This window comes from Microcaecilia unicolor, chromosome 3 (genome assembly GCF_901765095.1).
Source record: "Microcaecilia unicolor chromosome 3, aMicUni1.1, whole genome shotgun sequence".
NCBI classification, from domain to species: Eukaryota; Metazoa; Chordata; class Amphibia; order Gymnophiona; family Siphonopidae; genus Microcaecilia; species Microcaecilia unicolor.
In genome coordinates, this window is record NC_044033.1 from 44,460,310 (window position 1) to 44,484,335 (window position 24,026).

The 24,026-nt window shown below is 42.8% G+C and overlaps 1 protein-coding gene across 1 annotated transcript in view; it reads left to right on the forward strand.

Moving 5' to 3' along the window:
- EML6 (EMAP like 6) overlaps positions 1 to 24,026 on the forward strand; it is a 744,128-nt gene that overhangs the window by 345,070 nt on the left and 375,032 nt on the right. The window contains 3 exon segments of the mRNA XM_030195849.1: positions 1,489 to 1,589; positions 6,340 to 6,542; positions 10,456 to 10,567. Of these exon segments, the coding sequence (XP_030051709.1) occupies positions 1,489 to 1,589; positions 6,340 to 6,542; positions 10,456 to 10,567 (416 nt within the window).

A 24,026-nucleotide genomic window follows, 5' to 3' on the forward strand; every position in this document is an offset into this window, starting at 1 on the left:
CTCAATATCTTTGTCTTTGCAGGCATTTTCGTATTTTCAGTTCATGGTTATCAGTGCTGTATGCAAATGCCTGAATACTGGAAGCAGTCTTTGTGGTTGGATCAAAGCTCATTGATGTTAGCAGAGCAAATCGGACATCTTTCAAATGAAAGTCTGATGGAAGTGTTTTCAGTGATGAGAGACAGGATACAGATGAAGAATGTTGGTGTACTAAAGCTGGGACAAGATGTTCATAACACTGTTGCATCATCAAGGTCCTCATGGCTACTCTCAAGGCTGAGAAGGCTCTCAAGGCTTAGATACTTGTTTCACTACACATACCCAGCAGGAAAACGAAGAACAATGCCTCTTTCATTCTTCACATATAGACAGCTTGTCCACATTGTTTTGCAGTAGAAAGTCCACAATGGTTTTGTTCTGGCATCACAAAAACACACAAAAGGTTTGTCAGGCTATAGCCCTATATACAATAACACATGAAAATCTGACCCACCATGTGCTAAAAAAAAGCAATAAAGATATTTTTTAAATGATGAGATGCATTGCCTGCAAATTCATGCAAAATAGCTCATTATGTACAAAAAGGATAATGCATCTTGCATTAAACTTCATAAGCTATGTTATTCAGAGATGTGATAAATTTTCTTCCTGGGATCATCAGGCCTCCTTACATGCAGCCTGATGCTCCCAGGAAACAAGCTGGTTCTCCCACTCTCAATCCCTTTTTGAATACCTCTTCTCTCCTAGCACTTACTAGAATTCTTCCTGGTAAATAGTTGGGTGGCAAGAGCAATTCCCAGACACTATGCCCCAATGGCTCGGTGACTCAAAATGGTAGTCTCAGCCTCCTCGGGCTAGTCTTTTGATAACTACTGCTGGAGGGAGAGTCCATTGGCAGCCTGACCCCCTATTGGCAGTACCACAAGACTACTGCTAGGGGGCTAAGGGTGTGGGGGTATTAGGAAAGGAATTAGAGAGTGAAGGATTTGAGAAGGGAGGCAAGGGTTTTTTTTAAACTAAGCACTGGCCTGGTCCTTTGAGAGATAGCAGGACTGACTTGGATTCCACTATCTTTGTATTACTACAGGTGAGAAAACATGATACTCCTGTGTGCAGCAGGGCAAAAATAAATTAATTACAATATTCACTACCCTGCAGTACTGAGGTATCATAGTGAATCTCATGGAAAAAAACGACACAATGTGCTGTTTTATGTAGGATGAGTAAATAAGCCTTACATGACTGAGAACTTTGCCATTTTTCTCTAGTTTCTTATTGTGATCTATATGAGAATCTGATAAACCTTGTCAGCTGTAAAATATCAATAGTATGGGCAAGATTTACTTCTTGATTGTTGATAGTTGTTTTTCATCCCAGCAATAGTACAAATAATGGTTGGAAGATAGATGTATGGAAGCCTTCAAAATGCGAAATATAATTCAGAATTATTTTTTAGTTTATGATTTTTTATTTTTTTTGTCTTTACAGGGGGCATACAGATAAAATCTTTGTAGTGAAGTGTAACCCTTATCATGTTGACAAATTGGTAACAGTTGGAATAAAACACATTAAATTTTGGCAGCAAACAGGTAATAGTATTGAGAGCTGTTCCGCTTAGTAGTATGTCTTTGTAATCCTCCTGGTGTAAACATAAGACAATTCTTATACAGTAGCACTTCATATTGAAACAACAATATCAGCAATAAATAACATGAACAGTCACATTTTATTGCATTTTTTAAAAAAAATACCACTTTTTTAACAGTACAATACAATAAATGCTTATACCCTGCAAAATAATAAATACAAAAAAGGAGGAGATATACAGAGAACGTATCATCAGCTAAATTTACTGACCAAAAAAATATATACACTTAATTGATTAGAGGAGGTGTTGCCTCAAGAAGCCCCCGGCTCTAATTTATATGGAGCTCATAGGGGCTGGATTGCTTCATCATCGGCAACACCACCACACAAAAAGCAGCCTCTATCCAACATATATTTAATTCTTTTTTTCTTTTTTTATATCTTTTTTTATCTTGTTGAATTTTTAGCTTATGATGGACATTTGTAAAATTAATGTGTAACGGCTACTTAGCTAAGTAGCCGTTACACATTAATTTTACAAATGTCCATCATAAGCTAAAAATTCAACAAGATAAAAAAAAGATATAAAAAAAGAAAAAAAGAATTAAATATATGTTGGATAGAGGCTGCTTTTTGTGTGGTGGTGTTGCCGATGATGAAGCAATCCAGCCCCTATGAGCTCCATATAAATTAGAGCCGGGGGCTTCTTGAGGCAACACCTCCTCTAATCAATTAAGTGTATATATTTTTTTGGTCAGTAAATTTAGCTGATGATACGTTCTCTGTATATCTCCTCCTTTTTTGTATTTATTATTTTGTTGAGAATATTAGAGGGAGATTTCCTTTTGTATTGTTTATAATATACCCTGCAAAATCCCAGCTGAGTTCTATGCAGTTTACAATTAAAGAAGCTGCACATACCCTAGAACTACAACTTATAATTAAAAGAAGAGTTTAACAATTATTAAAAAGTGGAAAAGGTAAGTTTTAAGAGCTTTCCTAAAGGATTTGTAATTAGTAGACTTCCTTACTTTTAGTGGGGTATGAGCACCTACACTAGCTTAATGGCTGATGTAAATGCTCACAGCTAAATGTAGGCAGTTAGATGCATAAATGCTAGTATTCTAAACAGTATTCTGACCTACCTATGCCCCTCCGAGGTCCGCACCCCCTTGCATTTGCATGCTATGGGGTCCTTTTACCAAGCTGCAGAAAAATGGCCCTGCGCTAGCGGTGGGGGCTGTTTTTGCTTTGCGCTAGGGCCCTTTTTACCGCAGCAGGTAACAAAGGCTGAAAATAGCCGTGACTATGCGGTAAGATTGCTCTTACCGTGTGGCCATGCAAGGGGGTTGCATTTATTGTCCCCCACTGAGGTGGTGGTAAGGGCACCTGTGCTAACCCAGCGGTAACTGGGTAGTGAGCAGCGCTGCCCGATTACCGCCAGGTTAGTGCCACACTAAAAATTACAGCCCTGTTTTCCTCAGCACGGGAAATGACACGCTAGGGCTGGAACTACCACCGGTGCTTGCATTGGGCTGGTGGTAGCTCCAGGTTAACGTACAGTAAGCCTGCGTTGGGCTTACCACCGCTTTGTAAAAGGGCCCTATCATAGGCGTAGACTGGGGGGGGCGAGGGGGGGCAATGCCCCCCCAAACGACGAGGACGTGGACTGGCGCTAGAATGAAAAAAAAAAAAAAAACAAGCAGGCACACGCTCGTCTCCGTCCGCTTCGCTGCTTCCCTGCCCTCTCTGTCTGCGTCCCGCCTTCCTCTGATGTCATTTCCTTTCGGGAGGGACGCAGACAGAGAGGGCAGGGAAGCAGCGAAGCGGACGGAGACGAGCGCGTCTATCTACCCCCTCTCTTCCTACCCTCCGGCGCAGGCAGCACCAATCTTCTCTAAGCCTTTCTTGTTCCTGGCAGCGGTAGCGACGTACACGCTGCCTTCAGCTCTGCCCCGAAGCCTTCTCTTCAAGTTCCTGTTCCCGCATAGGTGGGAACAGGAACTTGAAGAGAAGGCTTCCGGGGCAGACCGAAGGCAGCGTGTATACGTCGCTACCGCTGCCAGGAGCACAGAAAGGTTGAAGAAGACTGCTGCCTGCACGGACGGAGGGAGGAAGAGAGGGGGTAAACGGAGTCACGATCCTGGACCTCGCGGCGGGGGGGGGGGGGAGCAGAGGGAAGATGAATGGGACTGGGAGGGTGGAGAGCAGAGGGAAGGAGTAAGAGATGGATGGGACTGGGAGGGGTGGGAAGCAGAGGGAAGGAGCAAGAGATGGATGGGACTGGGAGGGTGGGAAGCAGAGTGAAGGAGCAGGAGATGGATGGGACTGGGAGGGTGGGAAGCAGAGGGAAGGAGCAGGAGATGGATGGGACTGGGAGGGTGGGAAGCAGTGGGAAGGAGCAGGAGATGGATGGGACTGGGAGGGGTGGGAAGCAGAGGGAAGGAAAGGAGCAGGAGATGGATGGGACTGGGAGGGGTGGGAAGCAGAGGGAAGGAGCAAGAGATGGATGGGACTGGGAGGGGTGGGTGGGGAGCAGAGGGAAGGACCAGGAATTGGATGGGACTGGGAGGGTGGGAAGCAGAGTGAAGGAGCAGGAGATGGATGGGACTGGGAGGGTGGGAAGCAGTGGGAAGGAGCAGGAGATGGATGGGACTGGGAGGGGTGGGAAGCAGAGGGAAGGAGCAAGAGATGGATGGGACTGGGAGGGGTGGGTGGGGAGCAGAGGGAAGGACCAGGAATTGGATTGGACTGGGAAAGGAGGTGAGCAGAGGGAAGGAGCAGGAGATGGATGGGACTGGGAGGGGTGGGTGGGGAGCAGAGGGAAGGAGCAGGAGATGGATGGGACTGGGAGGGGTGGGGAGCAGAGGGAAGGAGCAAGAGATGGATGGGACTGGGAGGGGTGGGGGGGGGGGGAGCAGAGGGAAGGACCAGGAATTGGATTGGACTGGGAAAGGAGGTGAGCAGAGGGAAGGAGCAGGAGATGGATGGGACTGGGAGGGGTGGGGAGCAGCGGGAAGGAGCAAGAGATGGTTGGGACTGGGAGGGGTGGGGAGCAGAGGGAAGGAGCAAGAGATGGATGGGACTGCGAGGGGTGGGGAGCAGAGGGATGGACCAGGAGATGGATGGGATTGGGAGAGGTCAGGCACAGCAGAGGGAAGGAGCAGAAGATGGATGGGACGGAGGGATGGTGAGCAGAGGGAAGGAACAGAAGATGGATGGGACTGGGAGGGGTGGGGAGCAGAGGGAAGGAGCAAGAGATGGATGGGACTGGGAGGGTGGGGAGCAGAGGAAAGCCTACTGGAAAGAAGACACTGCATAAAACAGAAGACACTGGGATCAAAGCGAATAGAAAAACTACATGATCAGACAACAAAGGTAAATAAAAGTTTATTTTATTCATAATTTATTAATTGAAATGTGTCAGCTTTTTGAAATGTGCATCTGTGATATTTTGCCTGTAAATTTCATTTCCTTCCTCCATATTAGCATATTCATTTGCATATGTATATATGCAAATGATATGCTAATATGCTCCGCCCATTTTTTTTTGCCCCCCCCAAATGAAAGTCAAACTACGCCTATGGGCCCCTATGGATTTTGTGTATGCAATTTGCAAAATCTTGACATGTTACGTTCATAACTGCTATTTAGTGCCACTTAGTACTAATTACAGCCTCTGTACCCTCTAAGCTGAGCAGGAGTCCTCAACCTACAGTCCTGACAGTGGAGAGTGCTGTTTCACTATCACATTTTCAATAGTGAGGGACAGGAAAGGTGTGCAGGACTCCAGGGAACCTGCCTGTCTCTAGTCATTGAAAACATAATATTAAAACACCATCCCTCACGGACAGCAGTGCAGCTGGAGGATTCCTGTTCAGCTTAGAGAGATCAGTGATTACAGCCAATAATTGATAGTTAACACCTCATGCCACTAACCTTGTGTACACAACTTTGTGCGCTAAGCATAAAATTGTGAGCTCAGGTTTATTGAATTAGTAGATAGTGTGTAATGACCATTGTAATTAAACAGGGTTATATTGATTCAGAACTCTATATTCTTTCCCTTCTGGCCTTTCCATTCTGCCCTTTCAGTTCTGTCTCATTGCATTCTGGGCTTTATAGCCTATTTCCATGAAAATGTAGAATTAATGGTCCCTGAATTCAGTGGGGTAAAAATTACAAACTCACCCCTCCCTCTACTTTGTTCCCACTGAATGCTCTGGGCCATCCCTGGAACCATCACTACTGGTATTATTTATTTATTTATTACATTTATACCCCACATTTTCCCACCTATTTGCAGGCTCAATGTGGCGTTAGCCACCTCCGGTGATGAAACAAATACAGAGTGATGATATTGTCAATGAGATAAATGTATTACAGACATATTAGGGAATCGTAGAGAAGAGAAGTTGTATAGTGTTCATTTCAAGGTTTGGTTTCTTTGTGTTGCTGGGTTCAGGCATTTAAGTTGGGTCAGTAGGGTATGCCTTTTCGAACAGGTTGGTCTTTAGTGATTTCCGGAAGTTGAGGTGGTCAAAAGAAATGCAGTTTCTCATAATTTGCATTACATGGCTTTATCAGTTAAACAAAACTCTAAATAATTTGAATAAAATATGTAGAACATTCGTTTTGTTTATTTTCTATAACTGACTGAATCATAACTTATATATGTCTGCCTGTCTTTTTTTTAATGAAAAAGGTGGTGGTGGTATCAGTCAATTAGTGAAACCTGTTTTTTAATTCAAGGTGGTGGGTTTACTTCTAAACGAGGAACTTTCGGCAGTATTGGAAAGCTGGAAACAATGATGTGTGTTTCTTATGGTCGAATGGAAGAATTGGTTTTCTCTGGATCAGCTACTGGAGATATTTATATTTGGAAAGATATTGTTCTGCTTAAAACAATCAAAGCTCATGATGGCCCTGTGTTTGCTATGTATGCATTAGATAAGGTATTGTACTTGTTATGTTTTTGATAACGGGAGGGAATTATCAACTTGAGCTGCCATTGACATGCTATTATACTATTAACACCAATTATTAGTAATTAGGTCTCATTGCATAAAGTGGAACCTATGATAAAAAAGCACAAATTACTGGTAAAATAACACATCTTAACTGTAGCCCAAATTGATAACTACGCCCCAAAATGTCCTAATTTTGAAGATGCTTACTTCTTCTACTTTACCGTATTTCTTGTTGTCATCTAACTACATTAGACCAATGTAAGGAGTATGCCACACTGAATAAGTTCTTGGAGTTTATTGTGAAGATAAAACTTGACATGGCTACATTGTACCCTCAGGCTGCATCAGGGGTAATACACCATTAAATATCGAAGGTCTTAAACGTTGTTTAGAAATTGGTGATTCAGGTTCAGATTCACTTTATTTGATATACTATCAATATAATGAAAATCTATATGGTTTACAATGTACATGAAAGAAAGGGGGTGTTAAGCAAAGTAATAAATAATAAAAATAATTTAACATTTATCAATCAACAGTCTAAATACAGGAATGAAAGGAATAGTTAAAGGAGAAAATACAATTCCAATAGGGAGGGTAAACAGGGAAGGGGAGAACAAAATTGTAGGGAAGAACAAGCTTGCCAACTGAGGCTGTGATTTGTCCTGAGATGATATTAGTGATTATTAAGTGTAAGAAATTGCTGATGGTGGCTTGAGTCAGGAAAGGCAAGAGAAAAATAATAGGCTTTGAGATTTAAATTTGTCAAATTAACTTTCAAGTCTTAGATAAAGGGGAAGACCATTCCAAAGAGCGGGGGCAACTACACTTAAGCAAGTCGATCTGGTAGAATCATAAACAACTGTTCTGAAGTAAAGTATACATAAGAGGTGGTGTTGTGAGGAACACAGTACTCTAGTAGGGAGATATGGAGTTAGAAAACTGGCTAGGAAGGAGGGAAAACCTGAAGATTGGATCTAGTTATGCACGACAAGAATTTTATAGGGAATTCGATAGGAAATAGGAAGCTAATTTGGGTGTATTTTGGGTAGGACTAGGGAGGGCCTAATATCAGGACATTCAATAGTAATAAATGAATGGGAAGAAATATCCAAGTCTAAAAAGAAGGGACGTCCTAAGTTAGACCTGTTTCAGTCACTTTTAGAGTACAAAACAGTGCTCTGATTGAGCAGCTGTCATGATCTCAGGTTTAAAACATACATTCACTAGAACGTGAGCCCTTAGGCTACTGTCGAGGAGCGGCAGCAACAGGCAGAAACCCCCAGCCGGGACTGGGCAAACAAGCAAGGCTGGAGCTGGAATCTTGGAATGGACTTGGCCAGAATGACAGGACAGGAACTGCGGCTGTAGGCAGACAGTGCTGCAGCAGGCAGAAACCCCCAGCCGGGACTGGGCAAACAAGCAAGGCTGGAGCTGGAATCTTGGAATGGACTTGGCCAGAATGACAGGACAGGAACTGCGGCTGTAGGCAGACAATGCTGGGATAACAGGAGGCAAACAGGACTGGAGCAGCTCTGGGTTTCACCCGCTCTGACCGCCGTTCCCCAGAGGTTGAGCCCCTAGGTGCGGGCAGCCTGCAGGACTTACAGGATGGAGCTGGACTGGATCAGGATTCAAAGACAGACTAGGCAGACAGGGCATACATAAAGGCTTGGCAGAAGCAGGGTTCAGGATAGGCATACAAGCTTGCAGAAGCAGGGGTTTAGGATATACATACAGGCTTGGCAAGAGCAGGGGTTAGGATATACATACAAGCTTGGCAGGAGCAGGGTTCAGGATATACACACAAGCTTGGCAGGAGCAGGGTTCAGGATATACACACAGGCTTGGCAGGAGCAGGGGTTTAGGATATACACACAGGCATGGCAGGAGCAGGGGTTTAGGATATACACACAAGCTTGGCAGAAGCAGGGGTTTATGATATTCACACAAGCTGGGCAGAAGCAGGGTTCAGGATATACACACAAGCTGGGCAGAAGCAGGGTTCAGGAAATACACACAAACTGGGCAGAAGCAGGGTTCCAAAGAGAGGGAAGAAAGCTGAAAGCAGACAGGGTAGAACAGGAGCAGACCACCTGCACAGCAGAGAGCTAATTAGGGACAATGCTGGCTACTGCAGACACTCAGAATGACAGACCAGGGCTCCACACACAGGCAACAGAACAGAACCAAGACTAAAGGCTGACAAGCCGCCACAAACAGGGACACGTAGGCACAGACACAAGAAGGCTGCAAGGCAGCCATAAACAGGAACACAGACAGTGAACAAGGCAAACAGAAGGACTGGAAGCCCACAGACAAGAGCAAGACAAAGCAGAAGGGCAAGAGCCCACAGAACAAGGCTAGATAAACCATGCAACAGCACACCGACTAACCTGATGACCCTTGGCAATGCAAAGGCACTGAATGCAAGTACACCACTTCCTTATAAAGACTCTCATTGATGATGTCACCTACTGCAGGACAGGAGCAGGGAACACACTGACACCAAAGAGAGGCTTGGAACACACAGGAAGTGAGCACACAGGAAAGACAGACAGGAGCCATCTTGGAAGCTGGACAGACAGGAGCCATCTTGGAACCTGAACATTGGAAAATAAGGTGAGTAAAAGAGGAGTCACGACCACTGACAGCAGCTGACCACTGGAGGGATGAAGGCATGACATCTCCTTAATCCCCCAGTGGTTGCTGTCCCCCTTCCTCTCCCCTGCAAGTAAAACTGAAAGGAGATACCAAGCTCTGTGACAGCTTCAGGTACTATGGGCATTCTTAGCAAAGTATATCTGAAGAGTAGCCTAGTGGTTAGCATAGTGGATTGTAAATCAAGGTTCAAATCCTACTTTAACTTTTTTTTTTAATTGTAAGCATTTCAGAATCAGAAAAATACTATAAATATATATAAGCCACCTGCAAGCCTGAAGACTATTGAGGTGGTGTACATTCAGGTACAATATGTATTTTTCTGTTCTTGGAGGGCTCACAATTACATAATAAAAGAATTAAAGTGAGATTTAAAGGCCACTGCACTGATCACTAGGCTGTCTCTCTGCAGGGACATCTGTGTGGCCATTCTTCTAATTATGCTGTCCCTGTTTGTAAAATGGCTGTTCCAGTTTGTAAAATGGCTGTTCATGCTGGACATACTCAACACACTGACGTATTTTCAAACAGGAAATCGTGATGTATTTTATCCCTGTTTTATATCCCAAAGGGTTCGAAGCAGTTAACCAAAAAAAAATAAAAACCAACCTTAATTGAAGGGAAGTACATAATGACAAACATACATTTAATCATGAAATAGTCCCAAAGAACTCATCAAAAGCAGTGCTTAACCATCTGTTATTGATTGAATGATAATGTCTTTACAGCTTTTCTAAAAGGTAAGTAAGATAGTATAGCTCTAATCTCCCAATGAAGTTCATTCTAGACTCTAGCAGCCTGAAATGGAAAAGAACTCTCCTGGATAGATCTAAAATGAATAGCTTTAAAAGTGGGATATCCCATTTGTAAAATATGAAGGAAACATTTATTACGTCTAGAAAGAGGAAATATCAGAAGATCCACCACATCCTCAGTGTTCAGGCCACAAAGTGATTTAAAGACCGAACAGGCCATTTTGAATCAAACTCGCTATTGAATAGGCAGCCAGTGTAAATTCTTCAGACGTGGAGTCACAGAATCAAACTGGCCTTTGCCGAATATCATGCCGAATATCAATTTATATATCATTGTATTTATTTTTGTATTATGTGTTGGATTGTTTTGTATGATTATGTTATAACCTAATTAGAATACTAAAAATGCTTTAAATAACATAAAATAAGTAAAAGTAAATATTTGTTTAAGCGAAAGATAATATTTGTTTGTTTTTCTGAAGGGCTTTGTAACTGGTGGAAAGGATGGCGTGGTTGGACTCTGGGATGACATGTTTGAAAGGTGCTTGAAGACCTATGCTATTAAACGAGTATCATTGTCACCCAACTCGAAAGGTACCACTATATTATTACATATATGTACATCAAAGAAATGTGGTTGCTGTTTTAGTCCACGTGGATATGTAAAAATAAGAGTAATCAAAAAAGTTACATAGAAACAAAGAACATGATCGCAGAAAAAAGACCGTATGGACTGTCCTGTCTGCCTATTCAAACCAACTGCCCAGCTTTACAATCTTTTCCTCTACCTTAGAAATCCTCTGTATTTGCTTTTTGAATTCAGTGACTTCCATGTATCCGCCACTCTTTCCGTAAGGAAATATTTCCTTTGATTACTCTGGAGTATCACCCTTTTCACCTTCATTTTATGACCTCCTCATTTCCGAGTCTCCTTTTTATTGAAAGAAGTCCACCTGTTGTTTATTTTTTATCTTGGAGGTCTTTAAATATCTATATCATATCACCTCTGTCCTGCCTCTTCTCTAGTGTATACATGTTTAGATCTTTGTCTGTTCCCCATATGCCTTATTTATGATGAAGACTATTGAGGATTTTAGTAGCTACCCTCTGAACTGACTCCATCTGATTTATATCTGTGTATATTTGATTTCTTAATCACCATTACAAAATAGCTTGACGTGATTAACAACAATCATTAAAATACAGAGTATAAAACAAATTGCAACTTAATAATGCTCCATCCCATTCCAGCACAATAAAATCAACAGCATTTTATACAAACCCCAAGTATTAACCTAAGCATCATCCATATCCTACTATATTTTCCTTGTTGCAAAAACCATATGCCACAATCACGCCTTCATCCATTTATGGAAGCAAAAGGTAGTTTGTTCCTGACACAACTCATCTAGTAGTTTATTTTACCAGCTAGATCCATGAACTGAAAATGTAATGTGCTCGTCCTGGTTCACTGCAGATGAATAAATTCAAATTACACATTGCCTGGTAATAGACAACTTCTCCCTTAAATTGGGATGGGGGGGGGGGGGGGGGACGAAACATATTTTGCTTTAAAACTAACATTAAAACTTTTTTTTTAAATCCCTCAATATATCATTTTTGTCCCATAAAGCTTTTGAAATGAGGGCGAACATCACCTGTAATCCCTCAATCCCCCAGAAATCGAGCAGCCATATTCTGTAACAACTGCAATTGTTATAAAGATTTCTTTGATAAACCAACTAGTAGCATATTCCCATAATCAAGATTTGACAAAACTGAAGACTGGATCAGTACTCATAGGTTGCTCATATGCAAAAAAGATCACATTACCTGAACCAATCTAAAGTTGTGCGCACCAAATGGCAAATCCCTATCCAGCTAAGTACCTAAGCTAAGCATCACCAGTTTTATAGGGAAATCACTACCATCAGTTAAAATTTGAAACCTGCTTCCAACGTTCTTTTCCCCAATCAAAGAATTTTTTGATTTTTCCATACTTAACATTAGCCTTCTTTTCTTCAACAAGCTGGCTATCACCTCCAATCCCAAATTAATCCTTCCTAAATTTTCCTGCAAATGCGATGGATGGTATATATCATGGATGGTATATATCATTTGATTGATGATAGTTTTGATATAGTGGTGATTTTCCCATGGGGAAAAAATGTTGCCATCATCTGCAAACAAATTGGTGATCATAGCTCAACTGATCAGGTTCCCTACAAAGAGGAGCCATAAAGATATAAAGCAGGAGGGAGTGTGCAGATTGTTGCAGGACCTCACATCACATTTTCTATTCTTTAGAAAACTGACCCCTAATCACTGCTACTGTTTCCTATGATCCAGAAACAAACTAAACTAACGAAGGACCAACGCTACAATACTCATTTCCTTAAAACAGTTAACCAACAAACCATAATGAACTGCATCAAAGGCTGACAAGAAATCTAAAAAAATCACCACTATATTAAAACTATCATCAATCAAATGATATATACCATCCATGATGGTAACATAGTGGATGGTTGTTAATAATGTCTCTGTACTACAATACCTTCTAAAATCTGCTTGAACTTTACTGCATATTCTTCACAAATTCCTCTAACTGTAATCCCACAAACTTCTCCATTAACCCAAAAAAAGAATATTGGACACTGGTCTATACCTTTTCAACACAACAGGATCTAATGAATGTTTTTTCAGCATTGATTTAATCAGTGTTTTTTTCATCAAATCAGTTAAAGCCCTCCCTCATTGAAGAGTTCACAAATTATGCCAACTGCTTACTCAGTCCAGATCATGCTGTTTAAGTCATATTGATGGATAAGGGGTAGTAACATATAGTGAATCTCATACTTTTGAAGGTATGGTCTCTAGAACTGTGCAAAGTACTCCAAAGAAGGTTTCACCAGAGACTTATGAAAAGACAATATAACCTTCTGTTTTTTCCTGGCCATTCCTCTTTCTGTGAATCCAAAGTTGTATGCGATACTTTTTTACTGAACTAAATTAATACATTTGTGATTAGTTTTTGAGAGTTATCTTTTCTTCATCAGTTCAGCGAAGAAACCACAGTTATACTGGGTTTAAATAGTACAGGGTAATTTATATCTTAGGCAGTCACTAACCTGAAACAAGATCTTATAAAAACATAAACTTCAAACAGAATCCCGAATAGAAGAACATGGCAGAAAATCCTGCAGGGTTATGCAAGCACTATCACAGGATCCTGTAACTATCCATATTGAAAATACACCTACAGTTAAAAAAAAAATCACCTTTATATATTTTTGTGTATGTTGTGTACATGATCCAATCCAAAAATATTAAGAAGGATGCTGTATTAATGAAACAAGCCAAAATTAAGGACAAGAATCAATCTTCACAGACACAGTGCGTTTTTTCTAGTGAAAAAGGTATCGGTACTCAAATACTAGGCCACCCTTCAGGGGTGGGGTGATCACTGAGGGACCCACCTGCTACACACCCCACTATAGCCAGGCCCCCTACAACCACTCACAGAATCTATGACAAGGCAGAATTGGTGTGGAGAGCCTGAGCTCTTTCATTAAAACTTGGGGACCATGAGTCAATTTTAGCAGACAATGGAAAAGGTGCCAGTACTCGGTACCCCCAAGTACCCCCTCCAAAAAAGCCCTGCACAGACATAACATAAAGAGGTCATTTTAGAAGCCTTGCACAGGTTTAACACATGTAAATGGCCATCATACCGGAATTGGTGAACGCCTTTACAGTACTATGTAAGTCACATTGAGCCTGCAAATAGGTGGGAAAATGTGGGATACAAATGTAATAACAGTCTACAAAAATAGCGGGTGATAATCATGAATTGTGAGATAGATTTGTCAATAACGGAGGGGAAGAAGACCTCAGACCTGTGACAATTTTTGATCAATGAGAGAGAACCCCGCAACATCAGACTATGGAAAAAACCCCAGCAAGCTGTTAACGCCGCCAGAAAAAATGCGCCCTTTCAGACTGTGGGAAAAACCCAGCAAGCTGTTAACGCCGCCGGGTTCTCTCTCCCTGATGAAGCCCCAGTTGGCGAAACGGGACCGTTGGGGAGGCTCTTAATCAAGCCAACAATAAGCTAAGTAGCTGTGGTTCATATTTTGACTTTGGTATAGTATTTATAAATGTTAATGTGCACGAATTGAACATCTAGGGAGGAGGTTGGTAGAAGACCAGTGATTACATAGAGGTGACTACATTGGTGTGATCTTATTGATCAAAAATTGTCACAGGTCTGAGGTCTTCTTCCCCTCCATTATTGACAAACCTGTCTCACAATTCATGATTATCACCCGCTATTTTTGTAGACTGTTATTTCATATAATCTAGCGGAGTTGTTCCCAAAGTTTCTTGTTACCTGGATACAAATGTAACAAATAAATCATATGTAAATCAGGATTACAGATAATCACTGCACATGTTAAAAGCTATGGGTGCATAGTTTGGAAGGGGTCAGGTTGTGGGCATGTTGTGGATATAGTTTGGGCAGAAACATAAATTGTGTATTCCTGATTTTCCAACAAGAATGCATGTATGCTTATGACAAGATGTAAAGTGCACACTTACAATGTTACAAAATAGTGCTTTTCTCTTTCCTCCATTTGGAAACTGATGCATATCTGTCTGTTTATTTAGTAATGTCAACACAATACACATCAAAACATCTGAATAGACAGCATAGGGTATCAGTGAGCCTTTTTAGGAGTGTGTTCCAGAATGTGGTGGCTAGTCCAGAGAAGGCTTGTTTGCAGCTGACATATTACATAATTCCCTTTGGAGAGGGTGTTCAAGTTCAAGTTTAATTTATATGATGTACCGCAAATTTTCAAAGAGAAATCTGAGCGGTTTACAATATATAAACTAATTGGGGGAGAAAAATGGAAATACCACAAAGTAACATAACACAATCCAGAGTAGAAGAAGGCAGTGGGAGGAGGAAAAGATTACATAGCAAAAAGAGGGAAAGATGGGGAAGGAAAGCACAATAGGGGGCTTGGAGCTATCTCATTCAGATATCAAAGTCGCAGGGAGAGAAAAGAAAACCCAGCGTCAAATATCAATTAGGCAGAAAAGTAATGGGCCTTTAACTGGGACTTAAAGTTGTTGAAGGACCTCTCAAGACAAAGATATGGGGGAAAGGCATTCCACACTGTGGGGGAAGCCACTCTGGAACAGGAACTTATAGAAACATCCAGACAGACCTGGTGGAACGATGGGACCACTAATAGAGTGTGGTTAGGGATATTTCTTGGGAGAATCTGAGCAACCTTGGAGGTATGTAGAGAGCGATCCTGTTCTTCAAGTACTGGACCATTACTTTTAAGGGCCTTAAGGATCAGACAGAGTTTTAAATTTTGCACTATTCTGTATTGTTATTGGGGGCAAGGGAAGCTCTTGCAGAAATGAAATCACATCACTTACAACCTTCTATCAGTTGTGCTGCGGGATTATGAACCAATTGGAGCTGATGCAAACCCTTTGTAATCATGGTGTGTGGACCACTGTGACAAGACTTGCCCTCTCGATGTATGGAGAGATACAGCATAGTTGTTACAGGTGACAGAGGCAGCTTCTGAAGGTTGCTTGGATTTGGAGGATCAGCCTAAGTGTTCAGTGTTTTCTAAAGGCAGAATACTGAGCAATGGACTCTTTTTACCAACCTTCCCTGTGGCAGTGAGGTTAATTAGTATCTTCGGAAAAGAGTTCAAACCTGCCAGCTGTCCTTCCTTGGCAGCTGGGCAGCAGGAAGGCAAGGACGGAGGACTGTTGTGGGAGAAGAGGGCAGGCAGGTCGGGCTGAGGTTGGAACCAGAACTTCCGACAGCGGGATGGACAATATTGGGGGTGCTCGGGCACCCACAGCACCCACGGAATTTGCGCCTATGCTTATACTTGTAATCCTCAGAAGTAACCTGAGGAAATACTTCTTCATGGAAAGCGTGATGAATTCATGGAATGGCCTCCCAGTGAAAGTGGTGGAGATGAAAACAGTATCTGAATTCAAGAGAGTTTTGGACAAGTACATAGGATCACTAAGGGAGTGATAGGGGGAAAGGGAAATGGGACTTGATATACTGCCTTTCTGAGGTTTTTGCAACTACATTCAAAGCGGTTTACATATATTCAGGTACTTATTTTGTACCAGGGGCAATGGAGGGTTAAGTGACTTGCCCAGAGTCACAAGGAGCTGCAGTGGGACTCGAACTCAGTTCCCCAGGATCAAAGTCCACTGTATTAACCACTAGGCTACTTCTCCACGGGAGAGTAGATGTCATGGATGTGCAGCCTGGATAAGCCATATAGTCCTTATCTGCTAATATTTTTATATGTTTCTATGTAACTGAAATGGTTGTTGCCACTGAACATGCTGGGACTTACATACATATTCTTGTGGGTACTTTTTAAGCTGAATTGCATATTTTGATCTTTTTATTATTGTCTATTTTATTTTTATATATTATTTATTTTTATGCAGTTTTCTTTGTTGTTTCTTGTCCAGGTCTGTTATTTAACACAGGTTTTAAAACATGTTAAGCTCTTAGGGGCCAATTCTATAAGTGGATGCCTCAATTTAGGCGCCTTGAGTCTTTGTAGTAGATGCCTATTCAAGAACAGAACCAAGGCATCTAAGTTCCGTTATACACGGTGTCTGGAAGAAAACAGGAATCCTTACATAGTTTTCAAATGCTTTGCAATTGTTTAAACATTTAGGGGCCTTGTTACTAAGCTGCACTAGCAGTGCGTTAGCTTTTATAGTGTGTGCTAAACAGTAGCGCTCACTAACCATACAGATGCCCATAATATTCCTATGAACGTCTACACAGCACATGCTAATTTTTAGCATGCACTAAAAATTCTAGCGCACCTTAGTAAACAAGGCCCTTAGTATGACCTTTGAAAATACATTAGTCTAACCTTTATTAGGAAACTCCCTTAGCAAAAGCTTTGCTCCATATGCCTTATTTTATCACAAAAATTTAATCGCAACTTTATCTTTGTCTTTCTTCGGTGTTTTTATGTATTTACTATTGTGCTCTGCCCTGGGTAAGGGCAGATATAAATAATAAACTATAAACTATCTTCTTTGCAAAATGCCGTTTTGCAAAAATGGATCTTAATGGTCACTTCCTCAATGGTGTCATTTTGTAAACAGGGGTCATCCAGTTTTTACAGCATCTTGCAGTAACACCTATCAATAATAGTAATAATTTTTTAATAATAATTGTTTCTGGGTTTTTTTGAAAAATGTTGTGGGCTCCCATTTTTTCCAGACACTGTGTAGAATACTAGCTTAACCCAGTGTTGGTGTACCTAACATCTAGGCGTCTGCACTTACACCCTGTTTACTATGCCTCGCTAGCGGCTGCTGTGGGCTAATGCCAGCACAGCCCATTCACTTTGAAGACTGGTCCCTTTCTTTTTGTTTGTTCAAATTGACTGCTGAAGAGTTTACTGAAGCCCTGAACATTGAAAAGTTAAAGGTATAATAACATTTATGAAACAGCGTACTTGATTTTTCCCCTGAGGAAACCATCTTGGTGAAACAGCGATCACTGTCAGGACCAGTTTTGAAGGTAAGTGCTGCTTTGTTCTCAGGCTTGGTTTCAGTGATATTTGAACTGATATTGGGCAAAGTGGAGAACTATTTTGTTTGAAAGATTTAAAGATTAAGAAGATTTGGACATTATTAAATGCATAAAAATTGGGGAGTTTTTGACAGATGATTACAATTGGGCAGTTATATGCTATGATGCATTTGCCCATTGATGATGCAATATTATTGCTAGCCCTATGAGGTCTTTTCTCCCTTTAAAACTAAAAATTGACATATATCATTTTCTTTATTATGGTTGTAACTATCCACTGGCATATCGGACATTCGTCCACAAAGTTCCTGGCAGCCCTGGAATCAAGGAGGGCTCAGACAACAATTTCTTTATATCCTCATTGAAGGGTAACAAGTTGGAACAGCTTGGGAAGGACCTGGGGAAGTTTTCCCCACCAATCCTAGGCCTTGAAGGTTTCCCGGTTTCCTGGTACATCGCTTAGCAAAACGTCCTACATCTGCACAGTATAGTCAGAGGTCTTGCGTTCTCTGATGCCGTTTTTTAGTTTCAATATATTTGATGAGAAAGATGCTTTTTAGTTCCAGTTTATTAGATATGCAACTGTAATTAATGTTTTAGATGTACAATTGCAGAGAGAGACTTTTTTTTTTAGTTTCAGTGTATTAGATATGCAATTGTAAATTCTTCTGAAGAAGAATTTACTGTTTATAATCTGCTTAGAATCTCTTTTGAACTTAATGGAATATAAGAATCATATAGCACAGCACAGCGTTTCTCCTCCTCTGAAAGTTGAGAATGGCCTATCTGCATGGGAACCTCTTTCTCCAGGGTGTCAGGAGGAGCCAGCTTCAGTAGGTTAATGGGGTCCTGAAACTGGGGTGTCAAATGTGTAGAGAGACATCTGCCTCCACATTCTTTAGCCCTCTCTTGAAAGCAAATGCCCACCGTAATGCATAGGGAAACAAGGGCATTCAAGCTGGTAGGGAGATTCTGTCCTGTCAGTTCATCCTTTTATCTCGGACGCCTTGGCTATTTCAGTATCTTCAATTTCAGAGACGAGCATCTCTAATTCCCTGGTCCTTCGGGTCGTTTCATCTAGGCGCGTTTCTATTCCCGCTATTTGCTCTGAGAGCCTAGAAAATTGCGGTGCCAGGGCAGATTGCACTGCTTCTGTAAGTTGAGATAGTTGTGCAGGGTAAATGCTGGAACGCCGTCTGGCTTCGGGCTCGTCGCCATCTTGTTCTCTCCCTGCCCGCGCCGTTTTTCAACCTCTTTCTTTGCCGTCCTGGTCGACATCAAGCCCCTCACCTATTTTCTGTGGTCTCTAGCAGCATTCCATGCTAGAAGAGTCTGTTTTACTTCCTGGAAACTCTGCACTTCCTTTACTGCCCTGCAAGAGGGTGCTAACTGATGTCATCACCTCCTGTCTAGTGGTGCCTTTGCAATGGGTCACCTAGCCTGGTCTAGAGTAAGTTCCAACCTTGTTCAAGCCCATGCCTTTAGCTTTGTTTCAGTCTGTGTCTTCCATCCTGTTCCAGTTTGTGGCTTTAACCTGGTTCCAGCTACTCCCTGGCCTTGAATCCGTTGGGCCAGCCCCAAATGGCTGTCTTAAGAACCACTCTCTGCTCTAACTTGTCAGGACACCACCAAAGGGCTCTTTTAAGAGCCATTCTCTGGTCTGGTCTTTGTTGGGGGGGTGACTCACCTGCCAGCAGCCGGGGCCCACCTAGCCTTTGGGTTGGGTAGGCAGCATAAAATCCGACTGCGGCCCAAGGGCTCACCTACCCTGAGCTGTGACACATTGCAAAGGCCATGAGCTCGGGCTAATCACCCACTTTGTAGCTACTTCAGCAACTTTCTGTATCTGTCCAGGATCTTACTACCCGCTTGGACCACTTCCAGTACCTTGCCCAAGAGGTCCAGCACAACTAACTCAACTTCAACAGACTACGAAAACCCTTCAGGGGGTCTGCGCTCAGTTGGCTGCGATGCAAACCACAGGACCTCCGGTCCCAAACCCGGTGCCTCAGCCTCGAATCTTGGCACCACCACACCTTGATGGGAACTCCAAGGCATGCCGATGATTTATTAACCAGTGCTTGATGAGCTTTGAACTACAGCTCTCCAGCTTTCCATCTGATTGGGTCAAGATCACCTTTATTGTCTCCCTCCTTTCTGGGCAAGTGCTGGCTTGGGCATCTCTCCTGTGGGAGCAGAATGACCCGTTTATGTCCAATTTGATGGCCTTCCTCGCACGCTTCTGGCAGATATTTAACGAGCCGAGGCCGCTCTCCTCGGTAGCTTCTGAGGGACACTGTACTAGTATGCCATTCAATTCCATACACTGGTTTCAGAACTGCAATGGAATCAGGAAGCCTCAGTGGCCACCTTTTGGCAGGGCCTGGTAGGGCACATTACTACTACTACTACTACTACTACTACTTAACATTTCTAGAGCGCTACTAGGGTTACGCAGCGCTGTACAAATTAACAAATAAGGACAGATCTACGGCGTGAGCTCGGAGCTCTCACCCAACATCTAGACGACCTAGAAAACAGATCTAGGAGGTCGAACCTCCGAATAATTGGAGTACATGAGTCGGTTCCGGAACGTTCCCTCTCCTTTCAACTCGAGCGATGGCTCAAGACGGAGTTTGCACTCTCTGATAGTGTAGGGCCGCTGTGCCTGGAGCGTGCACATCGTTTGGGGAAGCGGAACAATACGGGAACAAGGCCAAGGGCAGTACTTGTAAAGGTACATAGCTTTCTGCATAAAGAAGAGATCTTGCGAGAGGCCCGATTAAAATGGGACACACTGGCTTTTGAAGGATCACCCATAAAAGTATTCCAGGACTATTCCATAGCGGTACAAGAGAGGCGGAGAGGCTTTGGGCCTATATGCTGACGCTTGGTAACCAACAAACAACGATTTATGCTGTTATATCCAGCGTTGCTAAAGGTGCAAATCGACGGCACGTGGAGAACTTTTGCAACGCCACAAGAAGCACAACAAGGACTAAAATATGATAATACCACGGACTCAGAACAAGGATAAGGATTTATAGCGCGTGGCAGAAAAACAACAGAGGCCAAATCTGAATCAGGCGTATCTGATGACACGGAAGACATCCAAAATGCAGGACATTGAGTTAAGCTCACAAGAGTTCTAGTTAACATATGTTGTTAATGTAAGTTTGTTTACAGCTGATAGTGTGTGCAGATAAACTGCATATAAATAGGGGCTCAGTTCCCTAAGACAAGATATAAGGTGGGGGGGGCAATCCACCATCATTAGATCTACACTCCCCCAACCGTTGTTCGGGAAGGAGAGTGAGGGGCTAATGGCAGGGAAGTATGGAGGGCTTGGCGGGCAGGGAAGGGAGGGAGGGAAGGAGGGGAGAGAAGGAGGGAGGAAGGGAGGGGAAGAGGATGATAAGATGCAAGGCACAAACGGCAATGTTAAAGGAGTGTGGACCTATTGTTGAGGATAGGTATAGACTGTACAATAAAAAAGGGGTTGTGGGAACACTGAGTCAGCAAGAATTAGCGGAGTCCAACTATGAGAAGGGGAGAGCAGCCACGGTGAGCTGGGCACCGGGGGCTAAAATAGAAGGAAGTAACCAGACAGTCAGACCTTCGATCCCAACCCATACTTAAGGCTACATCAACTAGGTTCCTAACGTGGACCGTGGGAGGTATCACAATTCCAGTAAAAAGGACTAAGATCCTAGCAGCCTTAAAGCGTCATAAAGGAGACATGGCCTGCCTACAAGAAACACACTTAACCCCAGAGGAACACCAAAAACTGCAGCGCGGTTGGGTGGGAGAAGTGCATGCTACATCAGCTGAAGGAAGAAAGAGAGGGGTAGCAATTTTAATCCATAAAGGTCTAGTGGCTAAGTCCCAGCTAATAACCAGTGACCCACAGGGGAGGTTTGTGATCATTCGTTTATGGCTACATCACAAAGAATACCTGGTAGTGGCAGTATATGGACCGAACTTACACAATAAGTCCTTCTATAACCATATAGTACAAACATGCTTACTTTATAGATCTCTCCCGTTGCTAGTTTGGGTGACTTTAACTTAGTAGTGGATCCAATGTTAGATTGCTCAACGCCTAGGCGTGCAGCGCGGGGGGGGACCCAGTGCCAGAGCCCTGCATCGTTTCATGCAACAGCGTAGCGTCGTAGATGCATGGTGGACTTTACATCCAGAAGAGCGGGAATACACACATTTGTCTAGAGCGCATGGCACTTTTTCTAGAATAGATTATATCCTAATAGACAAGAAAATATTCTCTCATGTAGAGGAAGTGGAAATCGGACCAGAAGAGGTAACAGATCACGCGATGGTGTGGGTAGACCTGAAGGTAACAGAAAGAGGTCACGGTGCTGTAGGGTGGCGGTTCCCGTCTTACCTAGCCTCAAACAAAGACTTCCAAAGCTATGTACAAGGGAAGTGGACAGAGTTTACAGAACTTAATTCAGATTATAAAGATCGCCCTGCTATTTTCTGGCCAGCAGCAAAAGCAGTTATTAGGGGAGACATTATTGCATACACAGCAAGACGAGAGCGTAAATTGACGGGGGCTATCGTCAATCTGGAGAAAATGTTCCAAAAAGCGAAATGTAGATTTATTCACACCCCTAGTACCCACCATAAAGAGCAAATGCAAGCTGCGCAAATAGCATTATATACCTTACTCCAGGAGAGAGCTACCAAGACGTTAATCTTTAGGAAATATAAACTTCAGAGGTTTGGTAACAGAACAGGGACACTGCTGGTGAGCCTGGTCAAACATAAGGGAGGACCCCGCGTAATAACTGCGGTAAAGAACAGAGAGGGAACGGTCCAACACAAAAGAGAGAACATAGCACAGGTTTTCCAGGAGTTCTTTAGCTCAATGTATAAACAGGGATACCCACCATATACGGATGCCATTCAAAACTATCTCCGAAAGGCAGGTATGGAACAATTGACGAGTGAAGAGGCGAGGACTTTAGAAATTCCTATGTCAGGGAAAGAGCTGCAGGAAATTATTAAATCTTTACCTATGCATTCAGCTCCTGGCCCTGATGGCTATACAAGTGAGTTTTATAAAATCCTGGGACCCTCAGTGATAGGAGCCCTCCAGGACTATTTTGAAGAGGTGGTACAACAGCAAAACTTCCCAGTTAATGCGATTGAGGCCCTAATAACTTTACTTTTAAAACCAGGGAGACCAGACACACAGGCAGATTCCTACAGGCCAATCTCCTTAATAAACGTTGATGTTAAAATCTTGGCCAAATTGCTCTCCAATAGACTCCATACATATCTTCCTCGCCTAATAAACCCAGCCCAGGTAGAGTTTGTTCTCAACCGACAGTCAGTAGTCAATGTGCGGCGACTACTGCTAGCTATGGGACACTGCCAACAAGCAAAGACTAAGGCGGTGCTAGTCAGCTTAGATGCAGAAAAAGCATTTGACACTGTAGACTGGGATTACTTGTTTGAGGTACTCCATTTCCTAGGGATTCGGGGATGGATACAACGAGTGATTCAGACATTATACACTCACCCGACAGCCGCAGTACTAGTGAATGGAACTCGTACCCCACAATTTCCCATAGCACGAGGAACCAGGCAGGGATGCCCCCTCTCCCCCGCATTGTTTGTATTAGCGATCGAACCTCTGTTGAGGACCCTAGTTAGGGAGTCAGGCATTCCGGGGGTAGAAGTGGGGGGGGGGGGGGGGGGGACACTGTCAAAGTGATGGCCTTCGTCGATGATCTTTTGATAGTGACAACATGCCCCGAAACATCAGTCTCCACGTTAATTCAATGCACATCTACTTTTGGAGGCATCTCCGGTTTCAAGATAAATTTACAAAAATCTAATATTATGCAGGTGTTCCCTCAGGGGGTGGAGTCATGGGTAGCTAATGACTTCCAGTTTAAACCGTGGACAACAATTAAATACTTAGGGGTGCACATCCCACAAGACTTGTCTAAATTATATGACTCCAATGTCCACAGGTTACTATCAGAAACTATAACAAAACTGGCACGGTGGCAGGGACTCCCAATCTCATTGTTAGGACGTATAGCTTTGTACAACATGATGGTACTACTACTACTACTACTATTTAGCATTTCTATAGCGCTACAAGGGGTACGCAGAGCTGCACAAACATAGAAGAAAGACAGTCCCTGCTCAAAGAGCTTACAATCTAATAGACAAAAATAAAGTAATCAAATCAATTAATGTGTACAGGAAGGAGGAGAGGAGGGTAGGTGGAGGCGAGTGGTTACGAGTCAAAAGCAATGTTAAAGAGGTGGGCTTTCAGTCTAGATTTAAAGGTGGCCAAGGATGGGGCAAGACGTAGGGGCTCAGGAAGTTTATTCCAGTCGTAGGGTGCAGCGAGACAGAAGGCGCGAAGTCTGGAGTTGGCAGTAGTGGAGAAGG